Below are 20,689 nucleotides of genomic sequence, written 5' to 3' on the forward strand. Positions count from 1 at the left end.
TTACAATTTTATATTTAAACGTGATTCCATTTTTATTTTTAGGAAAAAAAATAATAGGAAGAAAATATAAATCGCAATGTCCCTGAAAGGAGAATAAAATCAAGCTACTCAATAAAACTATTAAGGCCTATAACAAGAGAAACTTCTATAGGTATATATGCATACATGATGTAGCCAAGCATGAAAGTTTCGCTTTCTTATAACCTTTCAAACCGAACCATATTCTTTCTCATGTAGAACAAAAAGTGACATAAATGTGTGAAATTATAATGAGAATCCCAGGCTTCGGGCAAAATTTCTATAGAACACTGACATCCCTATTTCGGTATGGCGAGGTCACTACATTATCTCAGATTCTGAGCCAGTACTCCTTCCTATACTTGGGTGCAAGGGGCTCATAACCAATGGGGACTTACTCCCTCTGTTCATTTTCAAACTGTGAGCACATTTTCTCAATGGCAATTGTGCTGGTGAACGTCTTGGTGTCTGAGATTTTGGTGTTCCTGCGTAAGCAACTCAAACTATTTTAGAAGATTGAAGATTGAACGTCTTGGTGATATTGCACCTGAAGATTGAATGGATAGTTCTTCCCATAAGATATAGGAAAATGTGCTGAGTTAAGAAGCAACATACCTGGGACTTTTCTCGTCTTCGATTCTGGATATTTCTTTCTTGCTATGACTTTCTTAACTGGTGTCTCGGAACAAAATGACAACACATCAAAACAAACTGAGCCTGCATCGCTGGCCGGTACCAATTGATCATCCAACACGGATACTTCATCTTCTCTGTGAGTTGAGGCTACATCATTTGACGGATCACTGCTCTTATCCTTGATGCTCATACAAGTCTTATCCTTCTCCGTAAGTTTATATGCGAACAATTGAAATGGAATTTGAGATACTGGGGCTAACTCACCACCAACTTCTGCAGAAAACTTTTTTTTGAACAAGGCCTCTATGTCACAGTAGTCAACAGAAGGTAACTGCAGTTCAGGTTGACCATTGTCAGGGTTCATGGCCAGGAATTTCTTAATGGAGCGTAAAATCCTACAGATGGATGAGAAACTTGGGCGCTGTGTTGGGTCAGTTTGCCAGCATTTTTTGGTCAAGTTCACTAGGTATTTAGGTGAAGGGAATGGAAAGAGAGGCCTCTCCCCTGACCTTATATTTCGGCTCATCTTCTCTCCTTGAAGATGGCCGTCTTCAAAAGGAACCTTCCCTGTCAAGAGCTCAAAGCAAAGCATCCCAAAGCTGTAGACATCTGCTTTCTCAGTGTACTTGGAAGTGCTTGCACTTCCAGGTTGTTCTTGCTCAGCCAGAACTTCAGGTGCATACCAAATAAAAGGGTTTGCCGTATTCTGTTCGGTGTTTTGTTTTGTTGCATTTCGAGAAGTAGAATTCGTGATTGATGATAGACCAAAACCTGCGACTTTTGCTTGAAAATAACCTTCAGTGTGATTCCTCGCTTTGAGAAGGATGTTAGAAGGGTTCATATCTCCATGATAGATCCTCCGAGAGTGGAGATACTCCATGCCTCTTGCAATCTGAAGCATGATATCAACGACTACCGGGATAGAGAATAGAATCTGTCTCCTTACGCCACGGTTCTCCTTCATGTAGCAGCAAAGTTCCTTGCTCATCAACTCCATAACAAGTAAGCACTCCTTCTTCTCCTCATCATAAAAGCCGCATAGGTATTGCAATATGTTGGGATGGGAAAGAGATAGGAGAGAGGAAATCTCAAAATTCAGAGGCTCAATCTCCCCATAGAAGTGCCTCAAAACAAAACTTTCCCCCAGCCATTGAATTTCCTTGTACTGACTTCCCCCTCCTAACCGGCGCCTCACTTGGTAATCCTTTGCTCCAGATAAAATGGAACTCGGAAAGAGTTTCCCCTTAAATTGCTCTGACCCATTTAGTTTCTCGAGCAGTAAGTTGCAAAGCTGAAGTTCATTTTTTGTCAATGAAGCAGACACCGAACTTCTCTTCTCCTTTAGTACTTCAATTAGCCTCCATCTATCTTCCCTCCAAGCACTATCCAACCGGTTGCAAATTTCTCGAGGGATCAAGTACTGCTTCCCAAATTTCCATTGGAAGAGTTTAGGATCATTCCAAACCTTATCATATTTCCCCATGAGCATGACTCTCCTCTTTTGCATCTCATCCTCATCAAGTCCTGCTATCTCTCCAGCATTCTCAATGGCCTCAATTACAGCCGGGAAGTAGCAGAACAAGTTGTGGATGTGATATTCAACAATATCCTTGTTCTGATGGACACTCATTGCTTTTCCCCACCAATCCTTGGAATCCAAGCAATGCTTGATATAGAGCTCTCCTTCTTTGAAAACTCTGTTGAGCTCTCTCAAAGGCTGCTCAAGAGCTTTCCATTTCCTATTCTTCTCTTCCAACTTCAGGTTCTGCCTTATCTCCCCCGCAATCGTGTCAAATGCCAAACAGAAAATATCAAGCAGCAAACGGCACTGAGATTGTTTGAATTCAATATCGTCATGCAACACCATGAGAGCCTTCAAACTTCCAAGTACCTCTCCAATATGCCGGAATTGTTCCATTCCGGGCTATGGGAGGCAAATCCCTATTCGGGTATCCAAGAAATCAAGCAACTGCAATCAATTCCTCAAGATGCAACACAATATTCAGCTATGGAGCCGCCTACAGATAATGGTTTTAAGAAACGGGAAAAAATTGAAGAAATCAGAGATGAAACACAAGGAATTTGGAAAGTAAAAAAGAAACAAAAAGGACAAAGCTGTTCATGAATCATAACAAATCAAAACAACTTCATGAATCATCAACAACGGGCAACATAGATTTCGTTTGAGAAATTAACAACCAAACAAGTGAAATATGCATATATCCATATATATATATATATACATATATAATAATTGAAAACTAAAAGGGCTTCGGCGTATATACCTGCAGTAAAGGTTCTTCCTTCATAGCATCCAAAAATCTCCGATTGCAATCGATTTCTTAAGAATTCTATGTGATCTGACCATCCCATATGGGTACCCAAAAACACAAAACTACAGAAAATCAAAATAAGATAGTTGCCAACAAAACCAGATGTTGAAACCGACCAAATCCATTACCACCAGAGCACGCCAAAAGAAAAAACACATGCAAAAATACGTTTCTGTTTGGTTATTCGGTCTGAAACTCCGAGGATACAGTTTCGTCGGGTTCTTTATTTTTAAAGGAATTTTCGGTTGGGAAAATGCAGAAAAGAAGAAATATCAGAAAACCAGCAAACACAACATCAAGAAGAAGCAGTTTTTGTCAGTTTGCTTAGAAATTCTAAAGAAATTGGCAGTTGAAAAGGTCAGGTTTCTTCGGGACCTTTATTTATATATATGTATTATGTTCCCGCGAGTTTCGTTTTCGTTTATCAAAGAATAAGCAAAATAATAATAATAATTAAATATAATTTAATTAATTAATTAAAAAGGATTAAAAGTCCACTTTGAACCACCATGTAAAATGAGTTGTGATGGCTGCTTGTCTGTTGGCAGCCTAGACAGTTATCCATGGATTTGTTTGAGTTCTCTAATTATAGATGATTTTTTTTATCTCTAGATTAAAAAAAAAAAGTTATATAAATTTAAAAAATAAATAATTTTTATATAAATAATTTTCATGACATATTGGGACTTTATCATTTCTATTTTGTATAATATCTAATAGTTTCTTATAATATTATTTTTAACTTTTCTTCTATAATTTATTATTATTCGTTTTTTATATGGAATTACCGATTTATATAAGGTTTTAGAGTCGAAGTTCGTCTATTTATTTATTTTAATTATTTAGTCGCATCCCAACTCTGGGCTAAACCGTAATCATCATTTGTAAATGATACGTTATCGTATTCAATTCGATATTTATTCCTTCTTCTGTTTTTTGCTCCTGTCTGTATTTATTTGTGGAAACGAGGAAGGTTACTTACATATAGTTATAAATTTTATTTAAAAAAAAAAAATGAAAAAGTGGGTAACAAGACTACTCTAAGGGAAATGGTTCTACCGTTCTAGAATCTAGACTTTTAAATGGTCAAAAAAAAAAAAAAAGGGAAAGAAAGACAATCCAATAAATCCGTGACCCGACATGAGACATTTTTCTTCGTTCATTTTGATTTGAGTGATTTTACAGTTACCGAGACATTCTCCTTTCAGTGCAATTTTTTTAATAGATATTTTTAGTCACTTTTCTTTTTTTTTTTTTAAATAAAAAATTTATAATATTATTAAAAATTATTTTTTTAATCACTAAATAAAAAAAATAAAAAAATTGTTATCTGAATACAGTAACGGGGGAAGAGGTAGGAGCAGAGTGGGCGACGTGACGGTGTCTGGAATTTCATTGGTGCGTTGCACGTTTCCAGAACGTTGAACAACGGACGGGTGGCTCTCCAACTTCCAACTTCCAAAGTCATGACGTCCATCACGGCACGTCCTCTTTAATTTGCCCCTCTTCTTTTTCCTAGTCGTGTTAATTTGCCCCTAACTTAACGTACAAGCGTCTTTCTTATTCGTCGGCCTTCTTTGAGTTTAGATTATCTAATTAAGATTTTGTTATATTCAATACATTTAGGTATTTGTTATGCATTTTATTAATGTAAATAATTGAAATAATTTTTTTATATTAAAAAAATCAAATTAATTATATTAATAAAATATATAAAAAATACGTAAAAATAATTATACATAAAATTTTTATTTAACAGTTTTATTTTTGTTATAACCATAATAAGGCACACACTATATGATATATTTAACACCGACTTATAATTTATTAGTAGCAAACTCTTTTAAATGCAAGGACAACATTATTTTTGGCATCTAGCCCTCAAAGTATTGACATTTGTTTTTTAAATTAATGGATAAATACTTAGACTACAAAAAATATTATACAGATTGATACAAATTAGTATAGTATATTAAATTGTAAGGTTCTTTATATCTTAATGTAAATTTGAGGTCTCATATGGAGGCATATAAATTTATAGTAAGTTCTGCAATATGCAGTCACTTTTATATACTTTTTACGGATTTCACTAATATGATTGGCTAAAGAATTTATTTTATATTAAAAAAGTGACGCAGCTAATAACATTAATTGAATGCATAAAAAATACGTAAAAGATACTACACATAAAGTTTTTGAATGCAAAAACAAAGTTGATGAGTGAGAATTTTACATCATTAATGTGTCAATATACAAGACTTATAAATATTTTTTTTTTTTAAGCTTTCGTGCTTAGCGCACTGTCATTTATTTTTATTTTATATGAGCAATTTGTTATCAATTCTCAACATTTGCTTATGTTGCAAGCGATTGATTAACAAATTGGAAGCAAAATGTTTGACCCGCATTGGCAATTATTTAAAGTTGTTTTCAAATACCTAGAAATTGACCCAATGTTTTTTCATATGTTATAGCACAGCCAGTGGCTTCTAGTATACTTAATGATGTTTCTTAGGCGAGAATGCCGATTATCGCCTTCTACAAGGATGACAACGGAGTTATGCTCAACCCAAAAGACAAGGAAAAAGGTGAGGATGAGTGGAAATGCTTATCCCGCCGAGAAAGGCTACGGTGGTTTTTTTGAATTTAATGATTAAGAAAGTATATATTTAAATGAATTTGTGATTTTTTTATTAAAATATATTTAAAGTGATTTAAAAAAATATGCAAAATTAAAAAGTGCATTACCACCTCTCGGTGGCCTTAGCAGTTCCCTATTGGGAGTATGAACAATACTCATGCCAAGGCTAAAGCAAAACGTGCAAACTTAGGACTGGTTTGGATAGTGTTTTGATATGAAATGAATTGAGATAATTTGTGAATAATAATGAAATATTTGAATTGAGTTAAAAATTATTTGAGTTGAAGTGATTTATAGAAATTGGAAAAGAAAAACTCTAAACACATGGGTAGGGTAGATGCTACGCACGATAGCCAACTGGATTAATGAAACACAACGTTTAGCACTGACATGGGACAGGAGCAAATGCAAAAGCTATGCGGGCATTTCTTTAATCTCATGAAACGGTGCATTTCATAAGAAAATTTAAAAGCCACTAAGCATATGCTCGACAAGTCCTAATGGCCTCAGGCTTTACTGTGTCATTGGGACACACGTGTGACAAACCCTCTCCCCTCTAGCACCTTACCTACAAGGTGCATTTACGCTTTGATCCCTCCTTTGTAGTAGCATGTTTGGGAACATAAATGTTCTTAAAAGGATTCTCAAATCAAAACCGCTTCTAAGTGGTCGCACCATTTTTCCTTGTTTAATAGCCTTCCACTTATATGCTACCACCTCAGAAATTATATCAAACTCTAAATACATTCATTTACATGGAAAATAAAGGAATAGAATCAGTCATGATAGGAAAATCGATCTATTGCCCAGATGACTAACACAAGAGGGGGGGTGAATTGATTTGTATTAAAAAAAATAACAATTATAAATCAAATATAAAATATAAAATATAAACAAAATATGAAATAAAAATAAATATAAAGAGTAAGGGTAAGAGAGAAGCAAACTCGGTATGTTAACGAGATTCGGCCCCACTGCCTACGTCCTCGCCTCAAGCTACCCCTTGAGGATTCCCAAATTCACTATTCAACCTCCTTCAGGTGGAGATAGAAACCTATTACACCTTTGAACAACACCGCTATAAAGGATCCGTGTAGAACACCCTCTACACTTGCAATCACCTTACACGTGGTGATTCAACTATTCCCCGTGTAGAATACTTTCTACACACACAAGGGTTATACACACCCTTTTTCTGATAAAAGAGCTGATAGTGGGTAGGTTATCAGAAAACACTCCTCAATGAGTGAAATAAGAACAATATAGTGCAAACTATATCTCTCAAAATAAACAAGAATTAAGGCTCAATGCTTAAAGAAGAGAGAATGAAAGCTTTGAATGAATGTTGTATGCTTTTGGTGTTATGAATGTGAAGCTCTCAAATGATCTATTTATAGGCATATGAGACTTCATATTCAAATTTAAAAAGATTCACATGTCAAAGACAACATCATTCATTTTTTTCAAAAAATTCAAATAAAAGGTTCTTCTTTTTCAATTGTCAAAGATACCATCATTCACTTTTTCAAAAAAATCAAACCTAATCTTTTACTTTTGGCATATGACAAAATGAGCACATTTTCCTTTTCAAAAAATTCAAACCTAATCTTTTACTTTTTGCATATGACAAAATGAACACACTTTACTTTTCAAAATTTTCAAACAAAATCATCTACCTTTTGTATAAGTCTAAAAAAGCATCAATCACTTTTGAAAATATTCAAATAAAACATGCACATGTGAAAGATGACAATCAATCATCTTTAATATTTTCAAAGTTCAACCCTTTAATCAAGACATGTACATGCAAAAGATGACAATCAATCATCTTTCAAAATTTTCAAAAATATTCATGCACATGTGGAAAATGTATTTTAATGCTTTATGATAAAATATTAATTTTGAGCATTAATCCTAATTTCGAATTTTGAATAGATTTACAACATTACTTTATAATTTTAATGTGAACTTATTCCCTTCTTGCTCATGCTTGTTTCCTTGATGTGCTTGATTCCATTGTGTAGACAACTTGAGTTTGAGATTTCTTTATTCTTTGAATTTATTTGTTATCATCAAAATCCATGTGTAAATATATAATTACACAAAACTTGAAATCTTGGGTTCAACAAGATCTTTCAATTTCACAACCACACAATAGAAAAGCAGCTTCCACCACCGCCAGTCATTACCAAAATAACTCCACTATAACTCACCAACTCCACTTTTCATTTCCATCTATACTTAGGTTTGGCAAACAAGAAAACAGTTACCATTCAACATGCCAAACCCAGAGCTCATCTTTCCATTCCTTCAAGCTTCAAAGAAGAAGAAAATGTAGTGGTAAAAGAACACCATTTCGTTCATTTGAGCTTCATCTGAAGAAGAAGATAATGCAAGGTCAAATCTCGTGCATCCTTTCTCTCAAATCTCATAAACTGCAAATTATAAGAGGATGGCAACTAACATTCAAGAAGAAAATACAACATATTAAAACAAAAGTGAACAAGAATATTTAAAAAAATAAAAAATCTTCTACACGAACAACCCCAAACAGATCTCCCCTCTCAGATCTCTTCTTCGTTCACCTAGAAAAATTCCAAAGCAACAACCAGTCCCTCGCCACCAGTCCATCGTCACATTTTCTTCCCTCTGCCTCTCATAATTGATGACCAGTAAATATGCTAACAATTTAAAATATATTAATGAAAATGAAAATCATCCATGGGCAAGAGGGTTCCATGCCACTCGAAAGAGAGAGTTAAGGTTGATTTCAAAAATAAAATGACAAAAAATAGAATTAGAGGCCAGATTCAGTAATATCTATGCCAGCCAAGATGAGCACGACTACAAATTTGGTGTGTTCGAGACCAACATGCACCAAGCAAAGCGACACCAGAAGTTGGACCCTAGCGCTGTACACAGCGTCACCAAGTTTACTAATTTCACTCTGGGCGAGTTCTGCATAAGTTTTCTCATCGCCATTGAAGGCCAAAGTCAAATGAACCAAAAAGAAAAGAAAAAACAAAGGGGGTTGCGACACACAAGGGGGAACTGGGGGCTATTTTTGGTCGAATAAGAGATAAAGTTTTGCTATATACAAGCACAGTCACGTAATAGTCTATGTATCAATACCGATTCATTCATACTTAAAATTTAAATTAACATTATTTTCAATAAAATTTATTTTTTGATCAATCACATCACATTGGTGCACAGATTAGTGCACAATTGTATTTGTAACTATATTTTTCCTAAGAGATATGAGAGGATCAGATTTGTGTGTCTCTTTGAATTTTTTCCTAGATGCAGTCTCATTGTACTTTTGATGGAATGCCTATGTGGCATTAAGTTATTGGAGGGCTGCTTTTGGGAGAAGATAACCCGTATCGGTTCTAAGGAATTCTCTTCTTATATATTGTCAAATTATTTTAATATTACTCATTATTATTTACTATTATTTATAAATTATTTTATTATTATTTACAGATATTTTAAGATATTTTTAATATCTAAACGAGCCGTAAGATAATAAAAAAATTGAAAACAAGTTGAAAAAATGTATTTAAGAAAAATAACTATTTCCTCCCTCTCTCTCTCATATATTTTTTCTCCTATCCTGTTCCGAACCTCCTAAATGGATAGTTGGCTGTTGGAAAGGACTCATACCATTGATGAAATACAATTGGTCCAAAATTAACCAAACCAGTAACCAGATCCAGTCCACGCAACTTGGGCTACAAATGAATGAGCCCAGGGAAAAACTATTTTCTTTTTTAATGCAAAGGACCCCCCAAAAAAAAAAAAAAAAAAAACTGTTTATACAATCATATTTTAAATTGAATATATTTTTATAAATAATATTATTTTTATAAGTTATTATATAAAAATATTCATTTATTTAAAATAGAGTTATATGAAAAATGTTATATTTGTATCACTTTTCCTTTATAAATATCTAGTAAATAAAGACCAATTTTTTTTTATTCATTATTTTCCTATTTTTGATTTATTTTCTCTCTATTTCTCTTTCTCCATCTTATTATTATTATTTTTTTCTGAGCATACCTCAGACTCTTCTTTGTTAAAACTATTCTCAAAATGTGTCTTTTACCTAATGAAAGTATGCATGATAATTTGCTAAATTCGTTTAAATAAATCACTTAATTGGAATAATATTACTTTTTATTGGTTAATAATGAATAAATCATTTTTATTATCTTACATTTTATCCAAAGTGGTGACTGAACTCACAAGCTAGGTAGCCACACGCTGCAGGAACTGCTAAAACGACTGCGTTGCATTCGAGCACCACCAACGTGGAAGACGATGCAGTGGTACTTCGTTGCGGCGCTCCTTACCATTCTCACCAGCTCCCAGGTCAGCAAATTGAGCTTCGAAACTATACAATAAATAAATAATCGGTGCTCGATTTGCTACAATTTGTGTAAGACCTACTCGGAATGTTGGGGTTTTCATGTTAAGTTTTACATTTAGTAATTTTCAGATCATTTCGATCAATTTCATTTGAATCTGATGATAATAGGAAACAAAGTGACATTTTGGTTGAGAATTAACTGCTTACACGTTTGCTTGAATTCCAAACTAGAGTTTGAAGGGTTCTTTCTAACTTAAACGTGCTTGGGGACTGATTGATGTTTCGTACGTGACAGGGGATTTTGACAACCCTCTCTCAAACCAATGGACGATACATGTATGACTATGCAACTATTCCATTTCTTGCAGAAGTTTTTAAGGTAATTTTTAAACCAAAATTGTTGGATCGATCGAGCTCATATGTTATCTCTATCTTTAATCTTTGGTATTTCTCTTCTCTTTCCCCCTAACCACAGCTAGTGGTTTCTAGTGTACTTCTTTGGCGAGAATGCCAGGTATCGCCTTCTACAAGGATGACAACGGAGTGGAAAAGCGTGCGCTTATATCCTATTCCTTCGGTCATATATCTAATTCATAACAATGTTCAGTTTGCTACACTAACTTATGTGGATACATCAACTTATCAGATAATGGGTAATCTGAAGATTGTGACAACTGGGATATTGTTCAGGTGCCTTCATTGTACTTTTTGAGGTCACGTATTAACTGCGTTTATTTGAATTTTTGGCTTTATCGCTTGTTGTTACTAATTCAGGTACCTACATTTTGTTTAATGTAGGAGCTTGTTGACAGTTTACTGATTAGTTACTTTATATCATGCTTAGGCTCTTTCTGAGGAGGAAGCTATCTAATCTACAATGGATGGCTATTATTCTATTAGCTATTGGAACAACCACAAGCCAGGTGATTAGTTGGAATTATAGATTAATGTAATTGAAGCTGGTTTCGTGTTGTACTTGAAACCATGTCTTCTTGCATGTTCATGAGCTGTTGGTCTAGTAATATTATACAATGATCTTCATGCTAATTTCGAAAAATACTTGAGTTAATCAGGGTGGCTTCATGCTTGGTTTTCTATGGCATCCATTATAAGGGACTTACAGTTTCGATATAATGTATTATTTACAGCTTGATAATACTAATCCATAAGCATTATCTTTAGTTTTAAGTTTTGCTACTTGTTGGGTTGAGTTGAGTTGATCTCGATTAGCCACTTAAAAGGAGAAACCAAGAAAATCGGTACTAGTGCCAATCATAGATAACATGAATTCAAGTCATAAAGGCCTTGGTCTTGGTGGTATGCTCCCTCCAAGGTCCAAGGTTCGAATCCCATTGAGTGCAAACAATCTCTAGGGGCTATCGGACTAGGGGTTTTTTTTCCATTGAATTACTAGAGGTGTATTTGCGGGAAACTCCTTGCTAAGGGCTTGTGCACCCTCGGATTAGTTGGGATGCCGTTCCCAAACACCCGGTGCCAATCAAAACAAAAAAAGATAACATGAAAAGACGGTCACCTTTACTATGGTTGCTCTAATACAGATGCAGGCTCGGTAAGGCCGCAAGGTTTTGGTGGTTTGCCCGAAATCTTGGAAACAATTACGCAAAACATTTTTTTCTCTTATCAATTGCACAAATCATTTGAAGTGCTCAGGGCATAAATCTTTTCCATTTTTTTACCTATTAAAAAAGATATTTTTTCCATTTTTTGGTTTTAACGTTTGTAACAGCATGCCGAGTCTGTTGCACATCATATTCTGGATCAATCTAAATTGTTGGTGTAAGAACGTTATATTTGAGGAATTTTGTTGTTACAGTATTTTTGTTGCTTGTTATATATGAAGTCGTTCCTATATGCATTTGATGAGATCACTTGATGGTCATTGCCATATTATTTTGTAGTTGACAAAGGCATTCTATTTTTGCCTCGATTGATGGTGCATGGTTAAAAAATTGTCTATATGAAAGACCAATTCTTATAAAAAAAATGTTTTATTCCTGTATTTTATCAAAGGTGATGAAAATATCTAATAAGATAACTTATCAAGTAATAACCTTATCTGAGCTAATTATTGATGTTTCAACTGTTGTAGATTAAAGGTTGTGGAGAAGCTTCATGTGACTCTCTATTCTCAGCACCAATCCAGGGGTATATGCTAGGAATCCTATCTGCTTGTCTCTCAGCATCGGCAGGCGTATACACAGAATTTCTGATGAAGAAGAACAATGATAGCTTGTATTGGCAGAATGTACAATTATATACGTACGTATCTTTTCTTCATACAATGACTTGATTGCTCATTGGAAAAGTCATCTATTTACTATTCTGAATTTCGAGTAGTTGCAATTGCATATCTTTTAATATCCTGAATTTTTAGTAGTTGCAATTGCATATCTTTTAATATCCTAAATTTTTTAGCAGTTGCAATTGCATGTCTCAACAAGAAATCTTTCTTTATTGGAAGTATTCAAGGATGTTTGACGTTAATTGTGCAATCGATATAGAATTGAAGTATATACGTAGTAAGAAAGGAAATTCTATTTCACAGCAAACATTTTCATATAACGTTTCTTTCTCAGGTTTGGTGCAATTTTCAATATGGCACGGCTTGTTGTGGATGATTTCAGAGGGGGATTTGAGAATGGTCCTTGGTGGCACCGAATTTTTGATGGATATAGTATTACAACTTGGATGGTGGTATTAAACCTTGGCTCCACAGGCTTGTTGGTTTCATGGCTGATGAAGTATGCTGACAATATTGTGAAGGTGATTACCCTTTTTACCTTTAGACTAATTTCCACGGTTTTCTTATCACATGTATGTATGTGTGTGTGTGACCTCATTAGCTCTGTAAGTAGACAAATTAATTGTACTTATATAAACTGCACTGTATAATACTTCACATAATATGCACACGCTGACCATTCAGAATAATGCTTTCTATAATTCAATAGAGGGTCACATTATCCCATTGACTTAATGTGACAACTTTTGCTATGAAAATTGCTTGAAGAAGGGTTCTGGGACATCGTTACTCTTAACTCTTGAAACAGCTGTTTTTGAATTTGGCCCCAAGTGCTTATGATAATGCATATTGAAACTGCTTGTTCAAGAAAATCCTCCTGTTACAATCTGTGTATGTAATATTTACTCCTGATCAAGAGATAGATGTCAATCTCACCTTTACTGTGCTCTTTGGTCCCAAACTTGCTACATTACTACAATACTTTAAACTTAGGTTAGTTTATGTCAAAACTTCGGAACAGGACCTATTCCAGTGCAAATGTAGAGTTATTTCCTTTTAACTGGGATATGGGATTCTTGAGGGGAAAGCCACAATGATTTAGGGGCCTTGCTGACCAGGAACAGGAGATCTAGTATTGGTTGTCTGCTAGCATGTCCTTCGACGCTGTAAACCTATAATCAGGGTCCTCTCTTATTCATTAGCTTTTCGGTTTTGGTTGATTGGTTCTTCCAAACAAGCCTAGCGCTAGGGGACTATTTCATATTTTCTTATCTATTCCTTTGTTGTGCTTATGTTGTGTCTAATGCATGCAAATCCAACAACTGTACATTTTTCCAATATTATTTGTTGCACATGCCCGATAAACTGGGAAACTTCTCAGATTACTTATTTTATCCCCCCGGCCGTGGGGGGGGACGGCGGCGGCAGTGGCAGTGTGGACCTAATAATAATTGTACTTTCTTCTATTATCCCTTTTTTGGATTTAGAAAGATTTTTTCCTTACTGCTTACGGTGTGTTGCTAGCTGGACTTCTCAAGTTTAAATTGTGCTCAAGGTGGGTAATTCAATTAGAAAAATTCTATTCGCCTCATACACCACGCTGTCACACACCACTCTTTTTATTATTTTTTTCTCTTACCAAATGTGTGGTATATGGATGATTAGTAGAAGAATTTAATTATTTTAAGAATAAAACTAAATAAAATTAAAAAAAAATAAAATTGTGTGGTATTTGGTGTAGGGACTTATGAATAGCAAAGCTCATTAAATTAATGCGTTTTCTTATTTTTGCTGCTGTTTACATGCGACTTATCAGGTGTATTCCACATCAATGGCCATGCTGCTTACCATGGTTTTATCTGTATACCTATTCAATTTCAAGCCTACGCTGCAGGTGAGTCACCACCATAAACTTTATAGTCGTAGTCTCTCTCTCTCTCTCTCTCTCATGCCGGGAAGCATTTTTACCCAATTAGTGATTTTTTCTTTCATGTTTCACTTTTCTTATCTTGCTGCAGCTTTTCTTGGGTATTTTCATCTGCATGATGTCTCTACACATGTATTTTGCCCCTCCAAACATGCTAGTGGATTTGCCATCAACCACTAAAGCAGCTCCTGAGAGTCTAAAAGAAGTTTGTGTAGGACGAAGAACAGATTCCTGATGTTTCTCTCAATCAAGGAATCTATTGCTTTTGTCAGGTGCCTAGTGGAAGTTGTTCCTAACTTTATGAAATGACGTATCTGGAATATTATAATGAACTGAGGATATACCACACCCTGTCAAAGGAAAAACGTCTGGGTTTTTCAGGGCCAGCTAATGCTACTGTCGAAGAGATTAATTTCTCACTGACAACTCCCAAAGTTGTGACAGAATAGGTTGGCATATTATATTGATCTCAACCGTTCTTAGCTGTTTTTTTGTAATCATACATGGTCATTAAAGTAGAGCCACAAGAAATATGCTCAAGATTTTTCGTCTCCTGCTAAAGCTACTCCCTAGAGTTAAGAGTTCTTATGATATGTTCGAATATTTGTAAAGAATAATGAAATGATTTGAATTAAGATATTTTATTAAATTTTAAAAAATAAAAAAAAATTAAATAAAAAATTATAAAGTTGAAAAAAATTTCATATTATTTTTATTTTGAAACTTGAAAAAGTAATATTTTTTTTGTGTTTTATTTAATAGTTTGAAAATGTTGTAATGATTTTGTAATGATAAGATGAAAAGTTAAAAATTTAGGTTGCGGTTGGGTAGAGATGATCTCAGATATTCTGTGAATAGTTGTGACGCCTCCAAATCTTCACGCACGAACACGGGAAAATCGAGACGTTCGAATGGTGACAACCCGGGTCACTACCCTAATGACGGGTGCCAAGTGTGTGCAAAGGTAATATATGTGCACAAAGAAACACGCAGCGGATATCGAAAGTCATATAACTAAGTACCAGAATTTTTCTTAACGTATTACAAACTGTTCAAAATATACATAAAGTATTACAAAACACTAACATAGCTTTAAACCAAAAATAAAGCATAATATCAGCAACCCGGCGGAGCCGCATCCTCGGGCTCAGCCTCCTCCTCCTCATCCTCAAAACCTGCACCAAAAGCTACAGAACTAAAAATGGTACCGCAGGTAAGTAAAACCCAAACACTACCAGATAAAAAGACATAGAACTCAAACAAAATACATGAAGCATGCCCGATGCACAAAATTCCATAAAACATGATTTTTCCACACACGCCAAAAATCTCATTTAGCCCAAAAACACATATTTCCAAAAACCACGCCAAAAGTCACATTTGGCCTCGATAACCGTCTCAAACCAAAAACCATTTTTATCCGTATGCACCATGATCTCTCCTAGGGGTCATCCGCACACCCTGGCTCCAGTGCCACACCGCAGAGTACCACTACGCATGTGACACATAACGAGTGATGCCCAGTTCCACGCCCCGCGTGTTCGTAGCCAAGCATCCTCTAGCCCTCACCAGCGAAGGGCCACGGAGTCGGTGCGTAGGGTGATGCCCGGTTCCGCGCCCGGCGCGTTCGTAGCCAAGCAACCCCTAGCCCCCGCTCCCGTCGTCGCCCAGCGACGACCCAGGGGACATCACTCAGTTTATTCCGCTCCCGAGTGATCAAAGGAGCTCCATCGAGATAATACCCCATCCCGGCTTGGGGTCGTGATACACACGCATCTGTAAGTCCACTTATGCCAATAAACAGACTTTTCACAAATAAACAAAAACACACGTGCATGCACCATGTAATGCCATATCAATGCACAAAAATAATCAACCAACATAAATCAAATAAATAAGCAACTCCGTCCTCCATCCATCCGACCCCCGAACTCCTCGGACTCAGTCCGGAATCAGCCAACCAACAGATAAAATTATTGAATGAGCAATATATATTTAAATCTGAAAATAGGGTTTGGAAAATACTTACAGCGCTATACGGTAATTTTAGAAAACACCCGGCGTTGCAAACGGCGGAGAAAAAGCAACGTTACAGTGAAAAATCACTGTGGCCGTGGGTTGTGAAATACCCACTTTTGAACGGGGACAAACCACAGCTTGGGATCGATAGGGAATGGTCTAGGGATGATTGTGAAGCTATTGGAAGTGGTGGTTGGCCGTGGGTGGCGGCGAAAACTTCGGAGAGAGGCCGGATTTTCCAAAAAGGAAAGCTAGCTCGTGGGAGCTGTTCCGGTGGTCGTTGGAGGCTGAAAATAGGTGGGTTAGGATGGCAAGTGACCAGTGATGAAGTGGTGAAGAAATGGTGGCCGGAGGTGGAGCGACGGCGGCGGATCGAGGGGTTGAAGCGGCTCCGGCGTGGGTGAGGAGAGAGAGAGTCGAGACGCACGCGGGAAGAAGAAGAGAAAAGAAAGAAGAAAAGAAAAAAAGAAAAAGAAAGAAGAAGAAAAAAAAAAAAGAAAAAAAAAAGGAAAAAGGAAAAAAGAAAAAGGAAAAAGGGGAAAGAAAATGAGGTCTAATCCTAATTCCGGGAAAACAACACTAAACCGCCGCAACGAGATTAAAAACCGTAAACAACTAAAAGAAATAAAACACATCATCAAATAAATTAAAAACTAATTTTAAAACGCAATAAATTAAAATAAATAAACTAATATATAAATTAAAATAAAAACAACCATTTCAGCGAAAATACACGCGAAAGCGGGTCATCACAATAGTAATAAAAAAATAATTATAAAATATTGAATAGTAGTGAATAGTAATAAAAAATAATGAAAGACATAGGGTCCTCTCCTGCTCTCTAACAGGGTGAGGTTTTTCCCCTCGTTAGGGTGAGGTTGGTTCTCTTCTTGAGATCTCATGCTTTGCTTAAGTCAAAGCTAGTGTCTCACTACTGTGAGTGTCAAAGATTACGGAAAGATGGATGAAGACCTCTCCTGCAGATGGGAGTCACTAAAGCTCATTGATATAGAGCAAGAGGAGATAGTCATCACTGAAGAGCTAGCTAACCCAACAAGCTTTAAAGGCGAGCACTGCCTCTTGGCTATGGTCTTCAATGATATAACTGTTAATAGAGAAGCCTTCAAAACCACCTTAGCAAAGGTATGGAATCCCGAGGGGTGGCTCACCTTCAAAGACTTTGGTCTGAATAAATTTCTAATGGAATTCCAACTCATGGCTGATAAAGAAAAGGTGTTGAAAGGAAGACCCTGGTCCTTTGATCGACATCTCATATATTTAAGTGAGTTTGATGCCACTCTCTTCCCTTCAAAGGTATAGTTCAAGATGGAGCCTTTCTAGATTCAATTTCACAACCTAAATGAACAAGGAAGTGGGAAGCCTTATTGCATCTAGCTTAGAAAGAGTGCTAGATATCGAGGTAGACGCTGCAGGTTTTGGTTGGGGAAACTGCCTAAGATCCAGAGTAGAAATCAACATCACCAATCCTTTTCCAAGAGGTCGATTCATCAGACTTGGTACCCGGCAACACTGGATAGAATTTAAATACGAGCACTTGCCAAAAATCTGTTTCAAGTGTGGTCTCTTAATGCATGGGAAAGAAACCTGTTCAGCTCCAACTCAACAATCTCAGGACAAGCATCAATACAGAATTTGGCTTCGTGCTTCACCATCTTTGTCTAATAGCCTAACTCCCAAGAAATACGATGGCTTTACTGAAACCAATCAACAGGAACCTTCATGGAGGAGAAGCTCTGAGGAAGAAGATGTCAGAAGTACAAGAAGTGGTGACCCCCTATCTCCTGCCATCGTAGTGACACACGTACCGAGGGATGCAGCTGAAGACTAGGATGTTACCATACCTACTGGAAAAGGTGTTGTACTACAAAAAGTTCAGTTCCAAGTTGCTGAAAACAGCACCTCTGTTGCAAGGAAACTCGTGACATGCCACTCAATTGCTTTGCATAGTAAGACACAGAACAACTTTTTCAAGGCACCTGACAAACTGGTTAGTCCCCTACCCCATTCTGGTTTAGTTCTTGTCAACGAGGATATGGAGCAGCCTGAACCTCCACCAGTATCAAACCTCTCAATGTCTTCTAATTCTAGTCATCTCTTTGACCCCACCATAGTTGACCTTGAGAATTCAGCCCCCAAATACACCTACCTCGGACAAAAAGGACATTGGAAAAGGAAAGCCAGAGGCAATGGCAAGGCCCTCTTTGACATATCAAATAATATACCAACCCCTCATTTGATAGACTTTGCTAAAAGACTAGCCACTGATATGATGACCACTCGTTCTAGTAGAACCAACAAGAAAATTAAGCCCCAACTCACGCCTGTTTCGAGCCTCAACCAAGAATTCATGGTGGGATTGCAGTCCCACCAGCCCCAATGATTTATCTGAGTTGGAATTATTGAGGGCTTGAGAACCCTCGAACAGTTCAGGAACTTCACCAATTGGTGAAGCAAAAGCATCCCAACTTAGTTTTCCTCATTAAAACTAAGTGTGATAGAATAGTTTTCCTCATTGAAACTAAGTGTGATAGAACCAAGATAGAAAAAAACAAACATAAAGTGGGATTTGACAACTGCTTCAGTGTTGATAGTAGAGGGAAAAGTGGCAGGATGGCCATGTTATGGAATTCAGACTTGGATATTGAACTTTTGACCTTCACTAATTGGCATATCTCAACCCTTATTAAAATGCCAAGTGAGAACTTAATATGGCAGGTTACTGACTTCTATGGCCACCCCAGGACTTCACAAAGAATTAGAAGTTGGAAACTCCTTAAAGCTTTAACTCCTGAGTCCAACATGCCTTGGCTTTGTTTGGGCAATTTCAATGAGATCACTCACCAGAAGGAAAAGTTTGGGGCATCTATTAGACCTTATAGTCAACTAGTTAAATTCAAAGAGCACTTAATGAGTGTGGTCTCTTTGACTTAGGCTACACGGGTGACAGCTTTACATGGTCTAATAATCGAGAAGGGAGCCAGTTTACGAAAGAGAGACTTGATAGGGCTTGTGGAAATTCCCCTTGGTTAAATCTGTTTGATACCTATGCAGTGCACCATCTCTCTAGCACACAATCTGACCACAGACCTCTCCTTGTCCAGATCAAACCCCAGCCCCAACCCAACAAAAAAAAAAAAGGCCATTTAGGTTCGAGTCATCTTGGTCCAAGCAAGATAAATGCTCCATCCTTATAGATAAGATTTGGAACTCCTCAACCCCTCAGCATGGGCCTCTGAATAGCACCCTGCGAATCTCAAAATTTGTCAAAGGGAATTTAAAGCATGGAGTAGCCTTAAATACCAAAACCACAGTAGGAACCTAAAAGAAAAATATGAACTCCTAAACTTCTTACAAGAACAGAATGATGGTTCATTAACTGAGGAGATCAAAGGGGTGCAACAAGAAATTAACTCACTTCTGGATAATCAAAACCTGAAATGGTAGCAGAGGGCCAAACAAGCATGGCTAAGTGAAGGAGACAGAAACACAGTCTTTTTTCACAAGTGTGCAAGCCAAAGAAAGAAAACCAACACCATAACAAGGATCCTATCTAGTTTTGGCCAAGAAACAAAAGGCCCTCAAACCATTAGTCAGATTTTCCATCTGTTTTTCAAGGACTTGTTTACTACCTCTTGCCCAACCAAAATTGAAGAATGCTTGGCACTGATGAAGAAAGTAGTAACAGATGAGATGAACACCTATCTATCTCGAGCATTCATTGTTGGGGAGATATGAGAAGCCATTCTAAGCATGAACCCCATAGGATCACCTGGTCCTGATGGCTTTCCAGCTTTATTTTATCAGAAGCACTGGAATTCAGTGGGCCAAAAAGTCACTAAAGCTGCTCTTGCAGTCCTGAATGGGAACCTGTGGAACAACCAACTCAATGAGACTCTCATAGCCCTCATTCCCATGAAGAAAAATCCATCCTAGGTCTCTGACTTTAGATCAATAAGCCTCTGCGATGTCTTCTACAAAACAATTGCCAAAGTTTTAGCTAATAGATTAAAGTCTATATTGCCCGAGATCATCTCCCCAACTCAAATAGCTTTTGTACCTGGCAGACTAATCACAGACAATGTGATTGTAGCTTTTGAATCACTCCACACAATGAAAGCCAAATTTAAGGGCAGAGAGGGTTACATGGCTTTAAAACTCGATATGAGCAAAGCCATGACAGGATAGAATGACAATTCTTGGAAACTGTTTTGAAGACCATGGGATTCACAGCTTCTTGGACCTCTTTAATAATGAAATGTGTCACCTCAGTGTCCTACTCTTTGATTATAAATGGAGCACTTTAGCCATCATTCAAGCCCACCAGAGGTATAAGGCAAGGGGACCCAATATCCCCTTACCTCTTCATTTTGTGCACTGAAGCCCTGAGCTGCCTTCTTAACAATGCAGAAAAATTGGGTTTCATCACTGGCATCACTATTAAGAAGAATCACCTGCA

General features: G+C 36.6%; 2 protein-coding genes across 6 annotated transcripts; one reads left to right on the forward strand and one right to left on the reverse strand.

Moving 5' to 3' along the window:
- Positions 1-90: 90 nt before the first annotated feature.
- Positions 91-3,360, reverse strand: LOC122282988. Of its 2 annotated transcripts, none has more exons than XM_043095101.1 (3): positions 2,940-3,360; positions 634-2,623; positions 91-503 (listed from the first exon to the last, which is right to left on the reverse strand). In XM_043095101.1, exons 2-3 carry the CDS (start codon positions 2,570-2,572, stop codon positions 340-342), a joined length of 2,103 nt encoding a protein of 700 aa, XP_042951035.1. In that variant the 5' UTR covers positions 2,573-2,623; positions 2,940-3,360; the 3' UTR covers positions 91-339. The 2 variants fall into 2 exon arrangements, with proteins under 2 accessions (XP_042951035.1, XP_042951034.1); XM_043095100.1 differs by having other exon boundaries at positions 634-2,672.
- Positions 3,361-9,843: 6,483 nt separating this feature from the next.
- Positions 9,844-14,741, forward strand: LOC122282913 (CMP-sialic acid transporter 1). Of its 4 annotated transcripts, none has more exons than XM_043094977.1 (8): positions 9,844-10,005; positions 10,299-10,382; positions 10,479-10,693; positions 10,848-10,926; positions 12,114-12,283; positions 12,601-12,787; positions 14,083-14,160; positions 14,285-14,741. In XM_043094977.1, the coding sequence occupies exons 1-8, from the start codon at positions 9,955-9,957 to the stop codon at positions 14,426-14,428; spliced, it is 1,008 nt and encodes a 335-aa protein (XP_042950911.1). In that variant the 5' UTR covers positions 9,844-9,954; the 3' UTR covers positions 14,429-14,741. The 4 variants fall into 4 exon arrangements, with proteins under 4 accessions (XP_042950911.1, XP_042950913.1, XP_042950914.1 ...); XM_043094979.1 differs by having other exon boundaries at positions 9,845-10,005; positions 10,493-10,693; XM_043094980.1 differs by having other exon boundaries at positions 9,927-10,072; positions 10,493-10,693.
- Positions 14,742-20,689: the final 5,948 nt, after the last annotated feature.

This window comes from Carya illinoinensis, chromosome 11 (assembly GCF_018687715.1).
Source record: "Carya illinoinensis cultivar Pawnee chromosome 11, C.illinoinensisPawnee_v1, whole genome shotgun sequence".
In the NCBI taxonomy this organism is placed as follows: Eukaryota; Viridiplantae; Streptophyta; class Magnoliopsida; order Fagales; family Juglandaceae; genus Carya; species Carya illinoinensis.

What these genes read in the sequence shown, in the direction of transcription:
- LOC122282988 (XM_043095101.1), bottom strand. Translation starts at nt 2,572, where the DNA reads ATGGAACAATTCCGGCATATTGGAGAGGTACTTGGAAGTTTGAAGGCT. An exon ending in GAAGACGAGAAAAGTCCCAG is followed by an intron (nt 504 to 633) that starts GTATGTTGCTTC and finishes TTGCTTACGCAG; the next exon opens with GAACACCAAAATCTCAGACA.
- LOC122282913 (XM_043094977.1), top strand. Translation starts at nt 9,955, where the DNA reads ATGCAGTGGTACTTCGTTGCGGCGCTCCTTACCATTCTCACCAGCTCC. An exon ending in CCATTCTCACCAGCTCCCAG is followed by an intron (nt 10,006 to 10,298) that starts GTCAGCAAATTG and finishes CGTACGTGACAG; the next exon opens with GGGATTTTGACAACCCTCTC. An exon ending in TTGGAACAACCACAAGCCAG is followed by an intron (nt 10,927 to 12,113) that starts GTGATTAGTTGG and finishes CAACTGTTGTAG; the next exon opens with ATTAAAGGTTGTGGAGAAGC.